Consider the following 19,213-nt stretch of genomic DNA (forward strand, 5'->3'; position numbering starts at 1 on the left):
TTTCCCCGTATCGCCTACTAGTTCATATCTGAGAAGCATTGGTCATCAAAAGAGCTGTTATGTGATGCATGCATAATGCCACTTTTTATTAGCATTTTCCCCCTAAATTTATCAGAGCTTTATCGATGCCCAAATCACTCTGTCCCCTCAGGAAAGTAGCCAAGTAATTCCAAATACCCAGAGCCCTGAAGATTGAATCCCCATAGTGCAAGGTGTGGAAAGAAAAAAAAATCTAAATAATGATTATCTTTAGGCTAAAAATAAGTTTATACTCTTCCAATTTCCGGACGACATCTGACTTTTTCATGAAATAGAAATAGAAATAGTGCCTCTCCTTAAAAACCTTTGTATAGAACTTGAAAGCCATATTGTTCATTCCTCCCAATTACTGGAGACTGCATTATCATTTTTGTAAGAACCATTTATTTGTGATTCCTGTTTGTCACTAAAACCTTCAAATAAGCTCTTTCTCCTTTTCATTGTTGGTTTGTGTTAAAGAAATTAAATGCATAATCATTTATTAACATCTGGAATGTCTAAGGTTGAGTTTTAATAATTCTGATTTGGAAAAATGGGGGTATGGAAATATAGCGTTTTCTTCATGGAAATACATAAAGGAAGTATATGTCCACCTAAAAAGCAGGTGTCTGCTAAGGCTTTTTGTTTTTGTTTATTTGGTAGTTTGCTTCTAAATGGGAACTGTTGGGAAGATATTAAAGAAGAAAAATCTTTGGAATGTGGATATTCCTACATTATACTTTAGATTTTACCATTGACAAAGTTCTTTTTCCTCTTAGCTTTCTAGAACAGAGCTCAGCTTTAGGCTTTGAAAAAGATTTTTGTTTTTAAATAAATGAGTTCTGGTCATTTTTAAAAACCAGCTTTTTCATTATGAGGGATAATTTGTGTGTGGAAAATTTACACTTTTACAGTGTTCAGGCTGATGACTTACAATAAATAGATCCATCTTTGCCATCAAAATATAGAACATTTTCAATGCCGCAGCAACTTCCTGAGCCTTTTGTAGTAGATCTCACCCATTTCTCTTCTCCTGCCCTAGGCAACCAGTGATCTTCATTCTACTATTACAGATTAGTTTGTGAGGTCTAAAAATCACTCGGGGAATGAATCACACAATATGTACTCTTCTGTGACCTTCTTTCTCTCAGCTTAATGTCTGGGAGATTCATCCGTTTATTGGCGATATTTAGTGGTTCGTTGTTATTGCTAAATAGCAATCAATTATATGAATAAATCACAATTACTTTATCCATGTACCTGTTGATAGACATTTATTGTGTTTACTTTGGGGTTATTAGTAACAGACTCGCTATCAACATTCATGTGCAATTCTTTGCGTAGACATATGTTTTCATGTGTTTCTGGGAAATACCTAGGAGTAGAATTGCTAGATCATATCGGAACCTTATGTTTAACTGTACAAGAAACTACAAACTGTTTTGGAAAGTAATTGCACCATTTTACGTGCCCCAAAACAATCTGTGAGGATTCCACCTGCTCCAAGTTGTCTTCAATATCAGTATTCCCATTTCTTTTTGTTTTGAACAGTCCAGGCGATGTTAGCAGTATCTCGCGATGCTTTTAGTGAAATGAATGGTGATATTAAGAATCTGTTCATGTTATTATTGGCCATTGATGTATCCACTTTGGTGAACTATTCATTAACATTTTTGCCCACTTGTAATTGGGTTTTAAGAGTTCTTATTACTACTGAGTGGACTGGGTACAAGTCCTTTCTAAATATATGTTACGAATGTTGGACTTTTCGATTTCTTGCGAGTGTTTTTCTGATGAGTAAAGGTTTTACTTTTAATGAAGTTCAACTTTTTTTTTGGTTAGCGACTTCGTTTCTTACCTGAGAAGCCTCTGCCTAACTCATTGTCACAACTATTTTCTTCTATGTTCCTTCTGAAATTCTTGTAATTCTACTCCTAATGTTTACTTTTGTGATTCATGTCATATTAATTTTAAATATGTTGTGAGGAATTTTATTATTATTATTATTATTGTTTGAGGTTTAGTAGCATTAGCAGTAGTAAGATATGGGTATTTAGTACTTCCAGCAGCATTTCTTGAAATGACTATTCTTTTTCCAGTGAATGATGTTTGTTCTTTTGTCAAAAACCAGTCAACCATGTACATGTGAACCTGTTTCTGGACTCTCTATTCTAGTCTGTTGATCTTGTTTCTGTGTTTAGGTTCATACCTGATTGTCTTAACCGAAACATGATAGTAAGTATTAAAGTCAAGTTATGTAAGCTTTCCACCCTGCTGTTCTTTCCAAAATTGTTTTGGCTATTCTGTTGTCTTTATGTTTCACACAACTTTTAGAATCACCTTGTCCATTTTTAGGAAAAAAACAAAACCTGTGGTTTTGTTATTGGTGTAAAATTTCATCTATAAAAGTTACAGAAAGACATACTGAAATATTTGATCAGGACAGTGAATTTGCTCATTTCTCCTTCTAGTTTTGTCATTTATGGTTTACGAGTGTAGATATTCTACCACTAACTGTATACATATTTAAGATTGTTATATTTTCCTGGTAACATTTAAGGATTGGACATCCTAATAATATTGAATCTACTAAGTCTACATATTATATTTCTCCATGTATAAGAAGCCCAAAGAAGAAAATAATGGTAACTAAAAGTGGTTTTTCTTTTAACAAAAACTAAGGCAAGAAAGGAGCAACAGGGAAACAAAATACAAAAGTAACAAATGAGAAACAAATATCAGATAATAGAATTAACTTAAATATGTAAAATTTATATCAGATGTAAGTGGATTAAACTCTCCAATTAATAGACAAAAATTGTCAGGCTGCATAGAAATAGTAAATCTCCACTATTGCTGTCTAGAAGAGACACACTGTTTAAAGGAAAAAAGAATTTAAAAAAATATATGCTATTCACATAATGAGCATAAGAATGCTGTTATGGCTGTATAAATACTGGACAATATGAAAATCCTGACAGATCATACCTTCAGAAATAAAGACCGATTCCATAAAATGATAAAAGAACTATATTCCAGAGGAATTGAATCTTAAGATGAGTTCTCTGAATAGGTTCTGGGTTTCCTGGAATTGGTTCTTTGATGCATTCATGACCCCATTTCCAGAGGTAGAAAGAGAATTTTTAGCCCGTAGCCTACAGTGGCAAAACATTTACTCAAATTATTATTGTAGACACCTGTAATCAAGTGCCTACAGAAGACGAGACTCTGGTGACCAAGGATTTGCTGCCATACCCCATTTTAGTTAAAACAGAAGTGTAATACATTGGCTAGTTTCTTTTAACTGCTCTGGAGAACCTGGGGAAAGAAAATGATGAGCTTGAGAGTCTTTGAATTCTTTGCTCAAGGCCCATATGAAGGATTGGAACGTTCCCTGAATACTTGGAAAGAATCCCCTCTCTGCCATAGCCATAGGACTGAGTTTCTGAGAACCAAGCCCCAGGCCCAATTCCAGAGCTGGCTGAATTACCATGCAAGCTGAATTCTCAAACTCCCAGAGCATCTTTTGCTAAAATTCTGGCATTGGTTAGGAAATAAAGATTCTAAATATTAGAATGTTGACCTATGGCAGGTCCTGATAAAACTGACTACCCCTGCCCTCTAATTCTCACAAGCCTTTCTCTGCTGGAAGAGGCAGCTGGTCCACTTCTGCCTGAGGAGGGCACTCTCCTTTGTTTCAAAAAGCTATAATGGCCTTCCCTGGGGAAATTGCCTTACGGTGCACCACTGACCCTCCTCAGGACTTCCCCTAACACCTTTTCTTGCCTCCAGAACTGTAATTACACTCAATTCCAGCAGCCCCAAAGAGAGAAGTACAAAGTGTGATCCATGAAAGTGTGCAACTCAAAACAATATTAAAAATATTTTGATAACATTATGATGTAACTCTTAAGATACTTTAACCACTTTTAAGAGGTACTTCCTAAAATATACCAATGCAGCTACAATTTAGTTTCCTTATGTAAGACAAAATATGCTAGGGATATATACTCGAAGAAAATCCTCATTTGATTAAAACAAGCAAACAGACAAACCTGACTCAGTACTCAAGTAAAACAGATATTGTGAAATAGTAATGTCAATTTTGATACATTAATTTTTCATCACAAACACCGCAATGATAAAGATAAATGACACAGTAACCCCTCCATATATACACACATTGTCCACTATACATAAAGTTAGACTTTAAAAGAGCATATGGAAATATACATATGTAGGGGCCATATTACTTATAGTGTTATGTAATCTGGGGTTTTACAATCAGGGTGTTTGGGTTTTGTTTTATTTTTATTTTATTTTATTTTATTTTTAATTTTTTTTTTTTTTTTTTTTGAGACAGAGAGAGAGAGAGCATGAACGGGGGAGGGTCAGAGAGAGGGAGACACAGAATCTGAAACAGGCTCCAGGCTCTGAGCTGTCAGCACAGAGCCCGATGCGGGGCTCGAACTCACGGACCGCGAGATCATGACCTGAGCTGAAGTTGGCCTCTTAACCGACTGAGCCACCCAGGCGCCCCTGTTTTATTTTGATTTTAGTCAAAAAATATATTGTGGTTTTTTTTCCATGTCAATTTATACAGAACTCATTAGCACTTTTTAACAGTTTCATAATGTTCCATTACATAGGTGGAGCATAATTTATTTAATTTATCCCATATTGACCTTGGCTTTTCCCAGTTAATAATTAAAAGTTATACAATGAATGTTATTGTCATGTTTGCTTTCTCGGCTGGCTCTTTTCTTAAGGTTACTTTCTAGAAATGGAGCTATAGAGTCAAGTGACACGTATGTTTTAAATTTTTTAAAAAATTTTTTTAATGTTTCTTTTGAGACAGAGAGAGAGAGAGAAAGAGAGAAAGAGAGAGGGAGTGCAAGCAGGGGAGGGGCAGAGAGAGAGGGAGACACAGAATCTGAAGCAGGCGCCAGGCTCTGAGGGGTCAGCACAGAGCCCGACATGGGGCTGGAACTCATGAGCTGTGAGATCATGACCTGAGCTGAAGTTGGATGCTCAACCGACTGAGCCACCCAGGCGCCCCTTAAATTTTTAATTCCTCTCACAAAGGAGATACTAAGTTATAGTCTCCCAAGATGTATGTAATTATAATCTACTTGCATGAAAGTATCCAATTTCCCATACTCTAATTATCGGGTATTATAGAAACTTCAAATATTTGCCAATTTGGTATATTATACCATATCACACATTCATTAGCATTTAAAAGTTATTTTTAGATTTGCACTTTAATGTGTTTATTAAACATTCGTATATTTTTTCTCTGTGGAATCACCAGTCATATGCCCAGTCAGGTGTCAACCTTGTCTTACTGTTTTGTTAAAGCCTTTACATGTTTAAATCTATTAACCTTCACCATGTGTGCTGCCCAGACTTTTCCAAGTGTAACTTTTTAATTTTTCCCGAACTAGGCTTCGTTTCCTTTGAATTAAAAAAAAAAATTAAATTGAGTGCTTGAATCTATACAGATGTTCAGTCATGATTTCTACCACGAAAAATTCTAAGAACACTAGTTTTTTTTTTTTTTTAACATCTGGAAATACTAGTTTTGATTTTGTTCATGATATGAGGCAAGATGCTTAACATTCTTTTCCAAAAAGCTGTATGCCACACCATCACTTCCTAAATAATCCATTCTTTCTCCATAACTTGCAATGCATTGCTATTTTTGTCATCAACAATGTACTACTTTGGATATTTTTTTATAGAAAAAAAATGCCAGAAAAGTGCCCTCCACAACAGCAGAAAGGTAAAATAGCTCACCGCGTAGGCTGAGAAAACAGTCCCATGAAAGAACAATCACCAGTGTGGAAATTGCATCATCTGTTCAGAATTATTCCATAAAATATGCCCCAAAATATAAATCACGAGTCCATTTCGGAGTCTGAAATAAGCCTCAGAGAACTGTAGGAGCTACAGAAAAAGACCAGACCCAAGAAACAAGCTGCTTAAAATGGAAGTCAAGTGCTCAGAGTCCAGGGATGACAGGGACAGCGAGACTTTCACAGGGAACGTGGACCCAGGCAACCTTTGAAGGTGACACAAGGGTAAGCCTAACGAGAGGCCTTGAAAAGGAAAAGAATTAACAATTGACAAAGCAGGGAATGCACGGATTTGAAGACACTAGAAAATATGAACTTACGTCAGCCATTTTTTAGTCAACATATTTCTTTCAAATGCTTAAAGGTGTTCACTGAGAAAGTAAAAACATAAAATTATGCTACTGAAACTGTGGCATTATTTCTCCTCTGCAGTTTGATGGGTCATCTTCATACAGCGTGATTCATGCCACAGTTCTGGGGAAATTCGCACGCGAGCAACAGATTCCTCGATTTGAAATTTAGGATCATTAAGAAAACAGGCTTATGGTTGAGGAACTGTCTTTTAATACTTGACCACTTATAATGAGTTTTACTGCTCTCCTAAACCAAGGGTAAAATAAAGCATAGATCAAAGGATTTACAGCAGAGTTATAATAAGCGAACCAGCAAAGTATCTCATAGACATAAGAAGGTGTTACAACCCCCCCAAAAGAATCAATGAATGAATCAATCATGTACGGTAACCAGGAGATCAAAAATGCTACCACCGTGATACCCAGGGTTTTAGCTGCTTTTCTCTCTCTCTTACTCACCCTGGTTTTGTATGTCCCTGATGCTTCTGTTTTGCTACCAATGTTTTCAATCTTTATAGCCTGTTTTCTAGCCACAAGAAAAATATTACTGTACAGCACCATCATTACAAAAGTAGGTGTGACAAATAATAGCAAATCTATCAAAATCCAAAATTGATTTATAAGTGGCCGACAACCGCCTACGCAGCTGAGGGCACTTACTAATTCCTCCAGCCCGTCATCATGAACACCTGTGAAGAACACGGCACCACTGTATACAAGGGGCAGGATCCAGGAGATGCCGATGCATGTCCCCGACACGGACACCGTGAACTTGGTGGGATAGACCAGAGGCTCAGTAACAGCGATGTACCTGTCGATGGAGATGAAACACAGATGGAAGAGAGAAGAGTAACAAAACGCCACATCGAAGCAACTGTGCAGGCTACAAAAGCTGGCCCCAAAGTACCAGCAGCCCTCCACAGACCTGACCATGCTGAAGGGCATGACGGTCACCCCCACCAGAAAGTCAGCGCAGGCCAGAGAGGCGATGAGAAAATTGGTTGGCGAGTGCAGCTGCTTGAAATGCAGGATTGAAATCACCACCAGGAGGTTTCCAAAAACGGCCAGCACAGCCGCCAAGCTGAACAGTGTGTAGAGAATGAGCCGGGGTCCGGGCGAGTAGGGGGCTTTCGCGCAGGATCCGGTCACGTTCTGGTAGCAGAGCTGCTCGGATGCCGCGGGGGACGGGTTGGTGCTCATGGTGCTGCTGCAAACAGCTTGCAAACGTGGAGAAGTTCTGCCCTTGGCCAGTCGCACCAAGCAGAGCGGTTTCTTATTTCCTAAGGCGGAGAAAAGATCTTTTTAACTGAGACCCCTGTTGTAGTTATCAGATATTATCACTGTGCCCTGTCATATGCATTTTATTTTAAGCCCACAACATATAAAATAGTACTATGTTCAATTTAAATGCTCAGTAAATCTTAGCTATTAGTATCATTTTTATTTTTACTCTTTGGCATGTAGTTGAGCCAATTTTTTTAATCCAATACGAATTTTACTTCACATAAGACTGTGGCAAGTTTGCTTTTGCCACAAAAGATTTTGTTTATCTTGCAACTTATCGAACGTCTTTTATTACCTGCTTTTGATATAGGGGATATTCCTTTTTGCCAGTTAACGATAATTGCGTGACTTGTGTTTTATTAGTTACCTTTTACTGCCACCCCCCACAAAACTGTCTGTGACGTTAATGACAAAAAAGATCCCAAGAAGCACCACCAAATCCCATATCTCAAGTCATCGCAAATCAAGTGGAGTCCCTGTAGTGCAAGGTGTGAATAGAGAGCAGAAACTTAATATTCTCCACTTAAAATTCATATTTTGGCATAGAATAGCCTCCATACTAAAACCCAACAGAGACTATGTGAAAAACATAAACGAAAGGACACCTCACTCATATAAATAAATGCAAAAATCCTGAACAGAAGTTTAACAAACCAAACCTAGAAATATACGAAATGATAATGCATCATGATTGGAGTCGATACAAAGAAGGGAAGTTTGCCTTAACATTAGAAAGTAAAATAATACAATTCACCATTTTAACATATCTGAAGGAGGAAAGCAAATTATATAAAGTTCAACACTTATTCATTACTGAAAAAATTCTTAGCGGGGAGCCAGGGTGGCTCAATGGGTTAAGCATCCGACTTCAGCTCAGGTCGTGATTTCATGGTTCATGGGTTCAAGCCCCGCGTCGGGCTCTGCACTGACAGCCTGGAGCCTGGAGCCTGCTTCAGATTCTGTGTCTCCCTCTCTCTCTTTCTGCCCCTCCCCTATTTGTGCTTCTCTCTCTCTCAAAAATAAATAAATAAACATTTAAAAAATTTTAGCAAAATAAAAATACAAGAAATTTTTGTAGGTATCAAGGTCTCTACTGAAAATGCCTATTACATAAAATTTACTCCAAAGTGCGATTTGAGAGCATTCTCTTTGAGTGACAAGGCAAAGATGCTTCAGTAATCACAAGATTCAGAGGGTAAGTCCTCCCACAATACCCATAAATTCATGTGCAGTCCAGTCATTCATGCATGCATTGTTCATGCTTATTTATTTAGCATCTATTTGTATCAGAGTCTTGAAGATACAAGAATAAGCAAGGAATGTGTCCTGCACTTCAGGGGGTATCCATGTTAATATGAGAGACAGAGGTATAACAATAACAGTTCACTGTGCTCTGAGTTAAAGTTGACACATGTAAAAAGGGTAAAGTGAAAAATGACATCAGCAACTAATAGAATTGGGTGAATACATAGAATTCACTGGGGGTATAGATTGAGAGCCAGATCTAGAAGGCTCTTAATACCTTCCAGGAAGGTATTAATGTATAGAACAGGGAAAGTTTCAAAACTCTGCACAGCTTTGAACACCCCAATGATCATTTTAGATTTTATCCTATGACTAGTGCAGGCAGGTAAACAAAGCATATTTATTAGCAGGTGAAGATCTCAACTACCACAGAAGGCAATTTTCTTGATTTTTCTGTAACTTATCTTTACCTCTCTTAAAAACCCCCATGTCATGGGATGCAGTAGCCTTAAGTTCAGTCAATTTGGGTTTTCCACTCTCTTCTCCCAGAGTAGGTGTGTAGTCTGCCTCATTTCCACACGAACCGATTAGGATTGTGTCTGTAGGTGTCTTCTAGGATGAAATGGCCATCTATCTCCAAGTGGAAAAATGGATGTACACACAACCCGAAACTCTGCATAATGTGCTTAACAATAGCCGCCTCTAGACTACGGATCCGATGTCTCTTATGCGTGTTCCAGACCACCCACGTGTGGCACGGTGAGGGGCATGCTGCTTTCCTTCCCTCCTTCCAACATCTCTCCCCTCCCCTCAGCCTCTGCTAATTACTTTCAGGAAATTGAAAACATGCTGAAGTTCTCTTTCAACTCTGTCTCATCATAGCAATCAGGTATTTCTCAGCCTACTATAACTGCAGAGCACCTACCTAACATCTTTGTATGAATATTCTTACAATTCGGATAATAGCTCATTATCAGATTGTTATGGCTTTTAACAATCTGTTTTACAGAAATCCTACCTAAAACATTACAGAAATGCCGGAAAAACCCACAAGTATCTTCGTGAATCACAGGGCACAGATTCAGGTATGCAAGACATGCTACCGTATTGTTAAAGCAACTATCACTATAACAGTAGCGAACAGCTTTTGAACACTTGCTATATCTAAGTGTTTTATATGTATTAAATCATTAAATCGTCACAGCAAGAAGAACACATGAAGTCATCGTGACTATTTTACTGAAACATTACAAGTTAATCACTTGCCCAGGGTAAACGTCTAGTAAATGGTGCGCTGGGGATTTGCATTCCAAGCAATTTAGCTCCAGGTTTTGTGTTCTCTATGCTCTACAATTATAAATTTACCTCATTTCTGGGCCAAGCTCCCTAACCTCCAGGTGATAGAAACTTCCTCTCTGTCAATCTGGGTTTTCTCTACCTTCCCTACTGTGTCAGTCACCCATCAACAGTGATTCTGTGGATTAGAGATCTGATCTGGGTGGCCATCTACCTACAATGATGTCCAATAAGATGTCCTTCCTGGTCTCTGGACTTTGGTCCTCTTCTGTCACAGAGTAGTCATTCCTCATATCTGACAGCAAGGCTCCTTTAATTCTTACTTTTATCGGCCAGTTCCACTGCCTTTCTCAGAAGAATTCCCCTACGCTTGTGGCATCACAGGCAGTCAAACATTTGGTGGGGTTTCGAGGACCTGTCATGACTCCATGGCACCCTCAGGGGTCAGGAATTTTTACTGTCCTTGTACCATGCAGAGCAGTGGGGTGCTCTGTGGTGCTGTCTCAAGCTGCATGCTCAGACAGCCTATGTAGCCATTTCTGCCCCCTGAGTTCTGCACAAGGAAGGAGAATGAGTTTCCCTTGCACTTGGATCTTTTCCCCTTAAATCTACCTGACTATGTTAGTTTCCTGTGGTTACTGTAACAAATTACCACCGCCCCTGATGGTTTAACACAGCACAAATTTATTCTCTTAGAATTCTGGAGGGCAGAAACATGGAATCAGTTGTACTGAACCAAAATCAATGTGCCTACATAGCCTCACGCCCTCTGGAGGGTGTGGGGGAGAATCCATCCTGGCCTCTTCCGGCTTCCGCTGGCTGCTGGCACTCCTTTGCTTCTGGCCCCAACACTCCAATCTCTACCTGTGTGGTCACACTGCCTTCTTGGTGTGTGCCGGCTCCCTGTGCTTCTTTCTTATAAGGACACTTGAGATAGCATTTAGGGCTCTCCCAGTTAATCCAGGATGATTCCTCCACGTCAAGATTTTTAATTTAGTCACATCTGCAAAAATATTTTTTTCCAAACAGGATTAACAGTGGTAGGTTCCAAGTATTAGGATATGGATCTCTTTCAAGGGGCTATTATTCAACCAACTGCACTGGCGTGTCAATTTTTGCCCTTTCTCAACCCTGTCCCAGAGAGGGAGAGATGGGGCGCTCCTGTCTCAGAGATCCCCACTACTTTCTCCCTTATTTTGGCCATCCAATTATCTTTCCTACTCTTATTCTGGAATACAGGGAAATTTTGATAGTGTGCATAACTTCCTCAAATCCAGTGACTATCAGCTCTTTCTTTTCCGAACAGGGCTTTGGCTTTTAAGGTTAAAGTGCTTGGAAAAAAAAAAAAATCTGTCTTGCTCATTTCAACTAAATCAATTAGAGCACAATAGATGTTCCAAAGTGAGTTTTTTTCCAAGTTTATCTTTTCTAAACTTTATTATATGGAAATTTTAAGTTTATGTTAAATCTTCCAAAATTTTCCATTTGAAACTATGAAAGTATTCAGTATTTTTTTTCTAAATTTTTATGGTTTTGAATTAAAAAAAAAAACTTTTTTTAATGTTTATTTTTGAGACAGAGAGAGAGAGAGACAGAATATGTGGGGGAGGGGCAGAGAGAGAAAGAGACACAGAATCTGAAGCAGGCTCCAGGCTCTGAGCTGTCAGCACAGAGCCCAACGCGGGGCTCAAACCTACAAGCTGTGAGATCATGACCTGAGCTAAAGTTGAATGCTTAACCAACTGAGCCACCCCAGGCACCCTTATGGTTTTGTATTTTACACTCAGATCTGTCCCAGGGGAACATCTATCTATTTAGATACACATATAAATATAGACATAGATATAGATGATATAGATATAGATATTCAAGTGTTTGTAGAGGAAGGATATAACTTTTTTCCTCCAAGGTAAATGTCCAAACATAATTTGTTGAATATATCATCTTCTATAAACATATGACATTGTAAGTTTGCATTATAACCAACAGTGACAATATTTATAATATGTTATGACAGGCAACTATTCCCACATGATGTTGAAGGAGTGAAGTGAAATAAACATGTTGGAAAGATAGTTATTGTTATAAATACATCATTTTGTCAATTTCACAATGGAGAGATGTGCTAAGGAGAATGTCCCTTAAACATCAACTCTCAGGCTTGAGTCAGATCTGAACTGGATGTCTGATTCCCTTGCTGTTGGAAGAGCATTGGCGAACAAGAGGAACTCAAATCCTCGTTAGAGCATGAAACAGAGGGAGCTGAGGAGATTTAAGACAAGAACTCCAGCAAAAGAAAATGTTGGAATGAAAGTTGGTCGAAAAACACAAGAGTCTAGGGGAAGGCCAAGAGCACATGACATTAATAGAGAAGAGGAAGAAGAAAATGAGCATTGAAAGTAACGGGGAGGTAACCGTGAAAGGTGAAAATACCAAGAAATCACACCCCCAGAAGGCTGGGAAGTGGAAAAGTGACAGGACAAGAAGTCGGCAGAATCAGCAGCAGGAAGTAGGTCTGTTCACCACGTCAGTAAATCTGTCTGTGGCAGATGCTTGGAAAAGCTCACTTTAAGCAATGTTTGGTTAAATCTGAGGAAGACTTTTTTCAAATTTGATGTCATATTCACACACCGTATCCCATGTCATAAAACACGGAAAATTCCCAACATCTCACAAATACCTCAATTTTAAGTTTAGGCTGATCTTGAAAACGCATTTGTGGCGGAGAAGCTACCCTGTAGTTCCGGAGCGGTTAGGTTGTTTGACTTCTCTCCAAATCTCAGGGTAAATAAAACCAAAGATTTGGTCCTGAAGTTTGAAATCCAGGCCTAAAAGTTGGTTACCAATTTGAATGAGTCTTCTCCTATTTTATTATAATCATTGATGCATTTGGGTTTAAGTCAACTATCTTAGTATTTTTCTTCATTCTTCACATTTTGTCTTTGTTCTTTTATCATTCTGGACTCATTTTAAATTACTTTTTTTATTATTCACTCTTTCTCTTATGAAATTATAAATTGGACTAACATTATTCTGTTGGAATCCTGGAGTTTTAATATGTATCCCTGATTAAATTCTCCAATAAGTTAGTAATTTTGCCAATTCAGGGCAATGCAAAAGATTGCCAGAAATTTCAATATACACTTTAACTCCGTTTGTCTAGGCCATTTTATTGATACTGTGGTCATTTATTTTAATTTTGCATATAATTTAAATCAAAAAGACATTTATTTTTACTTTTAGCATTCATTCTATTTTTCTGATATTGACACTCTGTGGCACACTTCGTTACTTCCCACACTACAGTGTTTCCTCTGGGATTGGTTTTTTTCTGCCTTGAAAACTCCTTTAGTTTTTTCCTTTTGTGTGGGTATGCTGGCAATGAAGATTCTTGGGTTTTGTTTATCTAAAAATATTTTTATTTTGCATTCAATTTTGAAAGGTATTTATGCTAATTTCAGAATTCAAGGTTGTCAGTTATTTGTTATAAAGGCTTTAATGATCAGGGCACCTGGGTGCGTAAGTCAGTTAAGGGTCCAACTCTTGATTTAGGCTCAGGTCATGATCTCAGGGTTCGGTTCCTGAGACGGAGCCCAGCATTGGGCTCTGTGCTGACAGCGTGGAGCCTGCTTGGGATTCTCTCCCTCTCCCTCTCTCTCTGCCCCTCTCCCTCTCATGCACACACACACACACACACACACACACATACAACACACACACACACTCAAATTAATAAAGAAAACATGAAAAATAAAAGAAAAACATTCCTAAAAATCACTGTCAAAAATAACCTACCAAGTTTACACACCTTATGCTATAGGGATTCCATGCAGGGATTTTCCCGTTGATGGCATTTATTTATCTGGAAGGACTACATGTCCTAGTAAAGCAATGCTGAGATAAGGATAAGAAGAGGTGATCCTTCAGTCCCAGAGTTACATACCATATCAATGACTGTTGCAAAGAGAAATGCTAAAGGTAGAAAATAAAGATATTTATGACTAAAAGGAAATTTTATCAAATTAAGGCAACCAAATGTTTTTTAATTGACATCAACCCCTCAGTAATCTTTTATTATATAATTTTAACTTTATTATAGAAATCAAAAGATTTACCATAAAAATGGGAGATTGAAAAATATAATAAACATCCTATCTGATCATTCCTTTAGACATCCTTGTGGATTTTTTCCCAGATGTGTTGAGAAGTAAAATCCCACTTCCTCTGTGAAAATGAAGAAACACAGAATTCTCCACATGTAAACAGCAGCATCAGGAGCAGCACCTGTCCTCACCTGCAGCCCAGAGCTCTGCTACCAGAACATGACTCTGACCAGATCCTGCGTGAAAGCCCCCTACTCGCCCGGACCCCGGCTCATTCTCTACACACTGTTCAGCTTGGGGGCTGTGCTGGCCGTTTTTGGAAACCTCCTGGTGGTGATTTCAATCCTGCATTTCAAGCAGCTGCACTCGCCAACCAATTTTCTCATCGCCTCTCTGGCCTGTGCTGACTTTCCGGTGGGGGTGACCGTCATGCCCTTCGGCATGGTCAGGTCTGTGGAGGGCTGCTGGTACTTTGGGCCGAGTTTCTGTACCTTCCACACGTGCTGTGATGTGGCATTTTGTTATTGTTCTATCTTCCACTTGTGCTTCATCTCCATCGACAGGTACATCACTGTTACTGAACCTCTGGTCTATCCTACCAAGTTCACGGTGTCTGTGTCAGGGGCATGCATCGGCATCTCCTGGATCCTGCCTCTTGTATACAGTGGTGCCGTGTTCTTCACAGGTGCTTATGATGATGGGCTGGAGGAAATATCTAGTGCTCTCAACTGTGTAGGAGGTTGTCAGACCATTGTAAATCAAAACTGGGTGTTGATAGGTTTTCTATCTTGCTTCATACCTATTCATAACAACTCTTTATAGCAATATTTTTCTTATGGGTAGACAACTGGATAAAAAGGTTGAAGATACTGGGGGCAAAATAGAATTTTCATCAGCTAGTTGATTTATATCTAGAGTGGCCAAGAGAGAGTGAAAAGCAATGAAAACCCTGGGTATCACTGTGGTAGCATTTATGACTTCATGGTCACCGTATAGTATTGACTCACTGATTGATTCTTTTATAGGCCTCATAACCCCTCCCAAAACTTATGAGATTTGCTATTGGTGCGCTTGTTATAACTCAGACATGAACCCTTTGATTTATGTTTTATTTTGCCCATGGTTTCGGAAAGGCATAAAAGTTGTTGTGAATGGTTGACTTTTCAAGGACAGTTCAGCTACCGTGAATTTGCTCTCTGAACAAACGTAAACAATTGGACTGGGAAGTTAAAGAAATCTTTACAATTTCTAAATGAAACGAGTTTTAAAAATCAACTAAGGCTATTAATGAGGAGAAAACAAATTACTCTTCAAATGTAATAGGGTAAATGTATTTATGAGTAAAAGGAAATTTTTTTTTCCACTCGTTAAAATGTGAACTTCCACGTCACTTCTCCAAAAGCATGTAAGTGTTGAATTTTTATTTGCTAACTACCTCAGAGCTCAGCATATCCCACTTTCTAAAAAGACTTTTCTCCCTCATTCCTTTCAGTTCACTGACTCTTCCCTTTGTTCTGATATGTCATCTACAAACATCTTCATTCTTTGATTCACTTTCCTCTTTTCTAAAAAGCTTTTTAACTCTAGCAACCAGTCAAAACTTTCACCTGTGAATTGCATCCCAAGATTCTTGCTTTCTTTGGTTTGCTTCATTTCCGGAGGGAGCCTTCTGGGGAGCAGTTACATGTCTTGGGCTTAATGTCTGAGGAGAGAGATCTGAAATATTTATCTATAAATTGTGTGTAGACTAACACAGCCACTGTGTCTGATTTAGAATTAGTGGAGATCTCTTGGGGGTTGGGGGGCATTTGCAAGCATAGATATCGTTTTGACCAAGCTGTTGTGATGGCCAAACAGATTACTGTCATCTTGTGTAATTATTTCCTCCCCCAATGTAGGAAGCAGAAGCCACTGTACTTCTGGAAATGATGATAGGATGATTATTTCTCTGCTCTTCTCGCTACTGCTGTTACAACTCAGAACTGTGTAAATGGTTGGTATGGATAGGACTCTATGCTATGCTCTTCTGTTTAAACTCATTGAATATTACTTTCCCATTCAGGGTAATTCTTTTTTGAAAGCAGTCTTTAGTTCTTTCTTTTCTATAACAAAACTTAATTTCAACAGAAAATTTGCTAGTTTTCGGAGGTAAGTGAAATATACATCAATAAAGACATTCACATATTCACCTTGTTTTTCATTTTTGACATATGAACCACATGCCCACATTGTACCAAATCAGTGCTAGATTATGTAGAAATGGTAATACCATCTTACCTTTATGTTTCAGAATCTGTGACTCTGGCAAGAAGCAATGTTGTTAACTGTAAAAATTTTAAAAGGATAAACACTAGTTCAACTAGATCAAGATTAACATCGATAGTGACAAGTCATGTTGATAGCAGTGTGCCCTTGTCACGATGTGATGAGAATGGCATGTTATTTCAATGTTTTTTCCCCCAAAAAACCTATAACCTCAGTGGAATCATGAGAAAAATCATTACACAAACCCTCATAGAGGACTATCCTACATAATGCCTGACTAGTGCTCCTCAAAACTGTCAAGGTCATAAAAAATAAGGGATAAAAGAAACTGTCAAGGTCTAGAGGAGCCTAAGGAGACATAAAAACTAAATGTAATGTAGTGTCCTAAAGGGGAACTAGAACAGAGGAAGGACATATGGAAAACCTAAGGCAATCTGAATCATGTTGGACTTCTTACTGATACATTAATAATAATATATCAATGTTGGTTCATTAATTGTAAGAAATTTATGATACTAATCTAAATTGTTAATAGTAGGAGAAATGGGGTGTAAGGTATAGAAACTCTCTGTACTATCTTTGCAGCTTTCCTGTAAATTTAAAATATTCTAAAATAAAATGTTTATATAGAGCACACAATTATGTGAGGACAGTGAGCATTGACCCTTATACTACTGATTCATTGATCCATTTCACAAATACCTTTGAAAACTTAGCATTCTGGGTTCTGGTTCAGAGCTTTAGGAATACAAAACAAAAACCTGAGACTATCTTATAGAACAAAATGGTATATCAACAATTTTTATGGTTTGGAATGCATGGAAGTTTAAATGATAAAAGATGTGTTTGAGAAGCATGAAAGAAAGGAGAACTTGGCTTCTCGAAGGAAGATCAGGGAGACTTATTAAAGAAGTGGCACTTAAGCTGGGCCTTATGAGATTCAGAGATTTTGCAGGAGGGAAAGGATGGAAATGGATTTTCAGGCTGAAGGAATGGCATGACCAAAGAAACTGAGAAAGTGCACAGAGTATTCAGGAAATACGGAGACAAAGCAGCTAAACAACTACCAAGGGAGTCGTCACCCTTTTGACCTCCCTGAGGTTGGCATTCAAGCCCCTCCACCTCTTCCTCTCCCTCCATCTTCCCAGGCATCCCCCACTTTAATTTGGAGGCATTCTTACCTCCACTGCTCTGCTCAGGTTTTGACTCCTCTGATCCTCATTGTCTTCTGAGCCAACATTTCCCAAATGAGGTTTTATCAGACAGTCATCCTACGAAATGCTCCAGGGGAAAGAAATTCCTGCATCCCCAACGTTTTGGAATTGCTGCATACAATAGTCTGCTCTTGGAGAATAACACTAGACATGACAAAGTAAAGACTCCGAGAAGTCCTGTTTCAACAAAAACCTGTCTAACATCGTTTAAATATGCACATAAAAATTATTTATGCAGAGTTCCACCTTGTGATATAGCAGAGCGTCCTTCTAGGACAGGCAGTGCCATACTCAGTGGATTGTGAAGAGGTGTGGATTTATCTCTAAGAAGAGGAAAATGTGTTCTTAAAAATTTTTTTAAATTTATTTTTGAGAGATAGAGAGAGACAGAGAGAGAGAGAGAGAGAGAGAGAGAGAGACAAGAGTATGAGCGGGGGAGGGGCAGAAAGAGAGGAAGACACAGAATCTGAAACAGGTTCCAGACTCTGAGCTATCAGCACAGAGCCTGACATGGGGCTCGACCTCATGAACTGCAAGATTATGACCTGAGCTGAAGTCGGACACTTAACCAACTGAGCCACCCAGGTGCCCTGAAAATGTGTTTTTTAAAGTAATGACTGATTTATACCTTGCAATTTTTATTTATTCCTATATCTAAGGCACAGTGTTCCTTGATATCTCAAAATTGCATATATTAGAATAAATTGTAATTTATAATTCTTTTTAAATTTAATTATGTAATAATACCAAAAAGTTAATTGGAAAAGAAAGAATAATTACTTCGAAAGAAAAAAGAAGCATTAAAAAATACATCAAAAAATATGTTTATAATAAATAATTTTTTTGAGAGAGAAAGAGAGAGCATGAGTGGGGGAGAGGGGCAGAAGGAGAGAGAGAGAGAGAGAGAGAGAGAGAGAGAGAGGATCTTAAACAGGCTCCACGCTTAGCATGAAGTCTGACTGGAGACTCCACATGACCTTAGATGAAATCAAGAGTCAGATACTCGATCGACTGAGCAACCCAAGTGTCCCTACAATAAACAATTTTTTAGTTAAGAAAAACAATAAAGTCAATAAAAGTTATCTCTCTAGCCAGAAAGGAAGGAAGGAAGGAAGGAAGGAAGGAAGGAAGGAAGGAAGGAAGGGAAATGAATTCATTTCAGTTAACTTCCATGACAAAATAAAACATTACTTTTTTATTTATGGAGATTGATTGATTTATGTTCATATATATATTACATCTATCTATGTATATAGATACATACATACAATATGTTCATATATATATTACATCTATCTATATGTTTGTACTTTGGAGACCTCAAATTAACTTACAAATAAGTTTTCCAAATCAGCAATTATTAATTTGAAAAATAGTAAGAAATGTGGGAGTTATTAGAGACCTGTAGGAAAAGGTTTAGGAAGAAAAAAGAGGCAAAATGTACATAGAAGATGTCAGTACCTTTACTAGTAATAGGTCCTAAGAAACACTTGGTTCAGTGTTGAACAAGCATGTGGCTTAAGTACTTGTATTTCCAAAGAAAATCATATACTGGTGTCCCTGGAAAGATAGTAGAT

At 38.1% G+C, this 19,213-nt stretch overlaps 1 protein-coding gene and 1 pseudogene across 1 annotated transcript; one reads left to right on the top strand and one right to left on the bottom strand.

Annotated features, from left to right (window-relative positions):
- Nucleotides 1–6,335: 6,335 nt before the first annotated feature.
- LOC101095743 (trace amine-associated receptor 6-like) lies at nucleotides 6,336–7,455 on the bottom strand. Its single transcript, XM_003986564.3, has one exon. The coding sequence runs from the start codon at nucleotides 7,427–7,429 to the stop codon at nucleotides 6,404–6,406; it is 1,026 nt and encodes a 341-aa protein (XP_003986613.2). The 5' UTR covers nucleotides 7,430–7,455; the 3' UTR covers nucleotides 6,336–6,403.
- A 6,774-nt stretch (nucleotides 7,456–14,229) lies between these two features.
- Nucleotides 14,230–15,367, top strand: LOC101080385 (annotated as a pseudogene).
- The last annotated feature ends 3,846 nt before the right edge of the window (nucleotides 15,368–19,213 follow it).

The sequence above is a fragment of the Felis catus genome, chromosome B2 (assembly GCF_018350175.1).
Source record: "Felis catus isolate Fca126 chromosome B2, F.catus_Fca126_mat1.0, whole genome shotgun sequence".
Lineage (NCBI taxonomy): Eukaryota > Metazoa > Chordata > Mammalia > Carnivora > Felidae > Felis > Felis catus.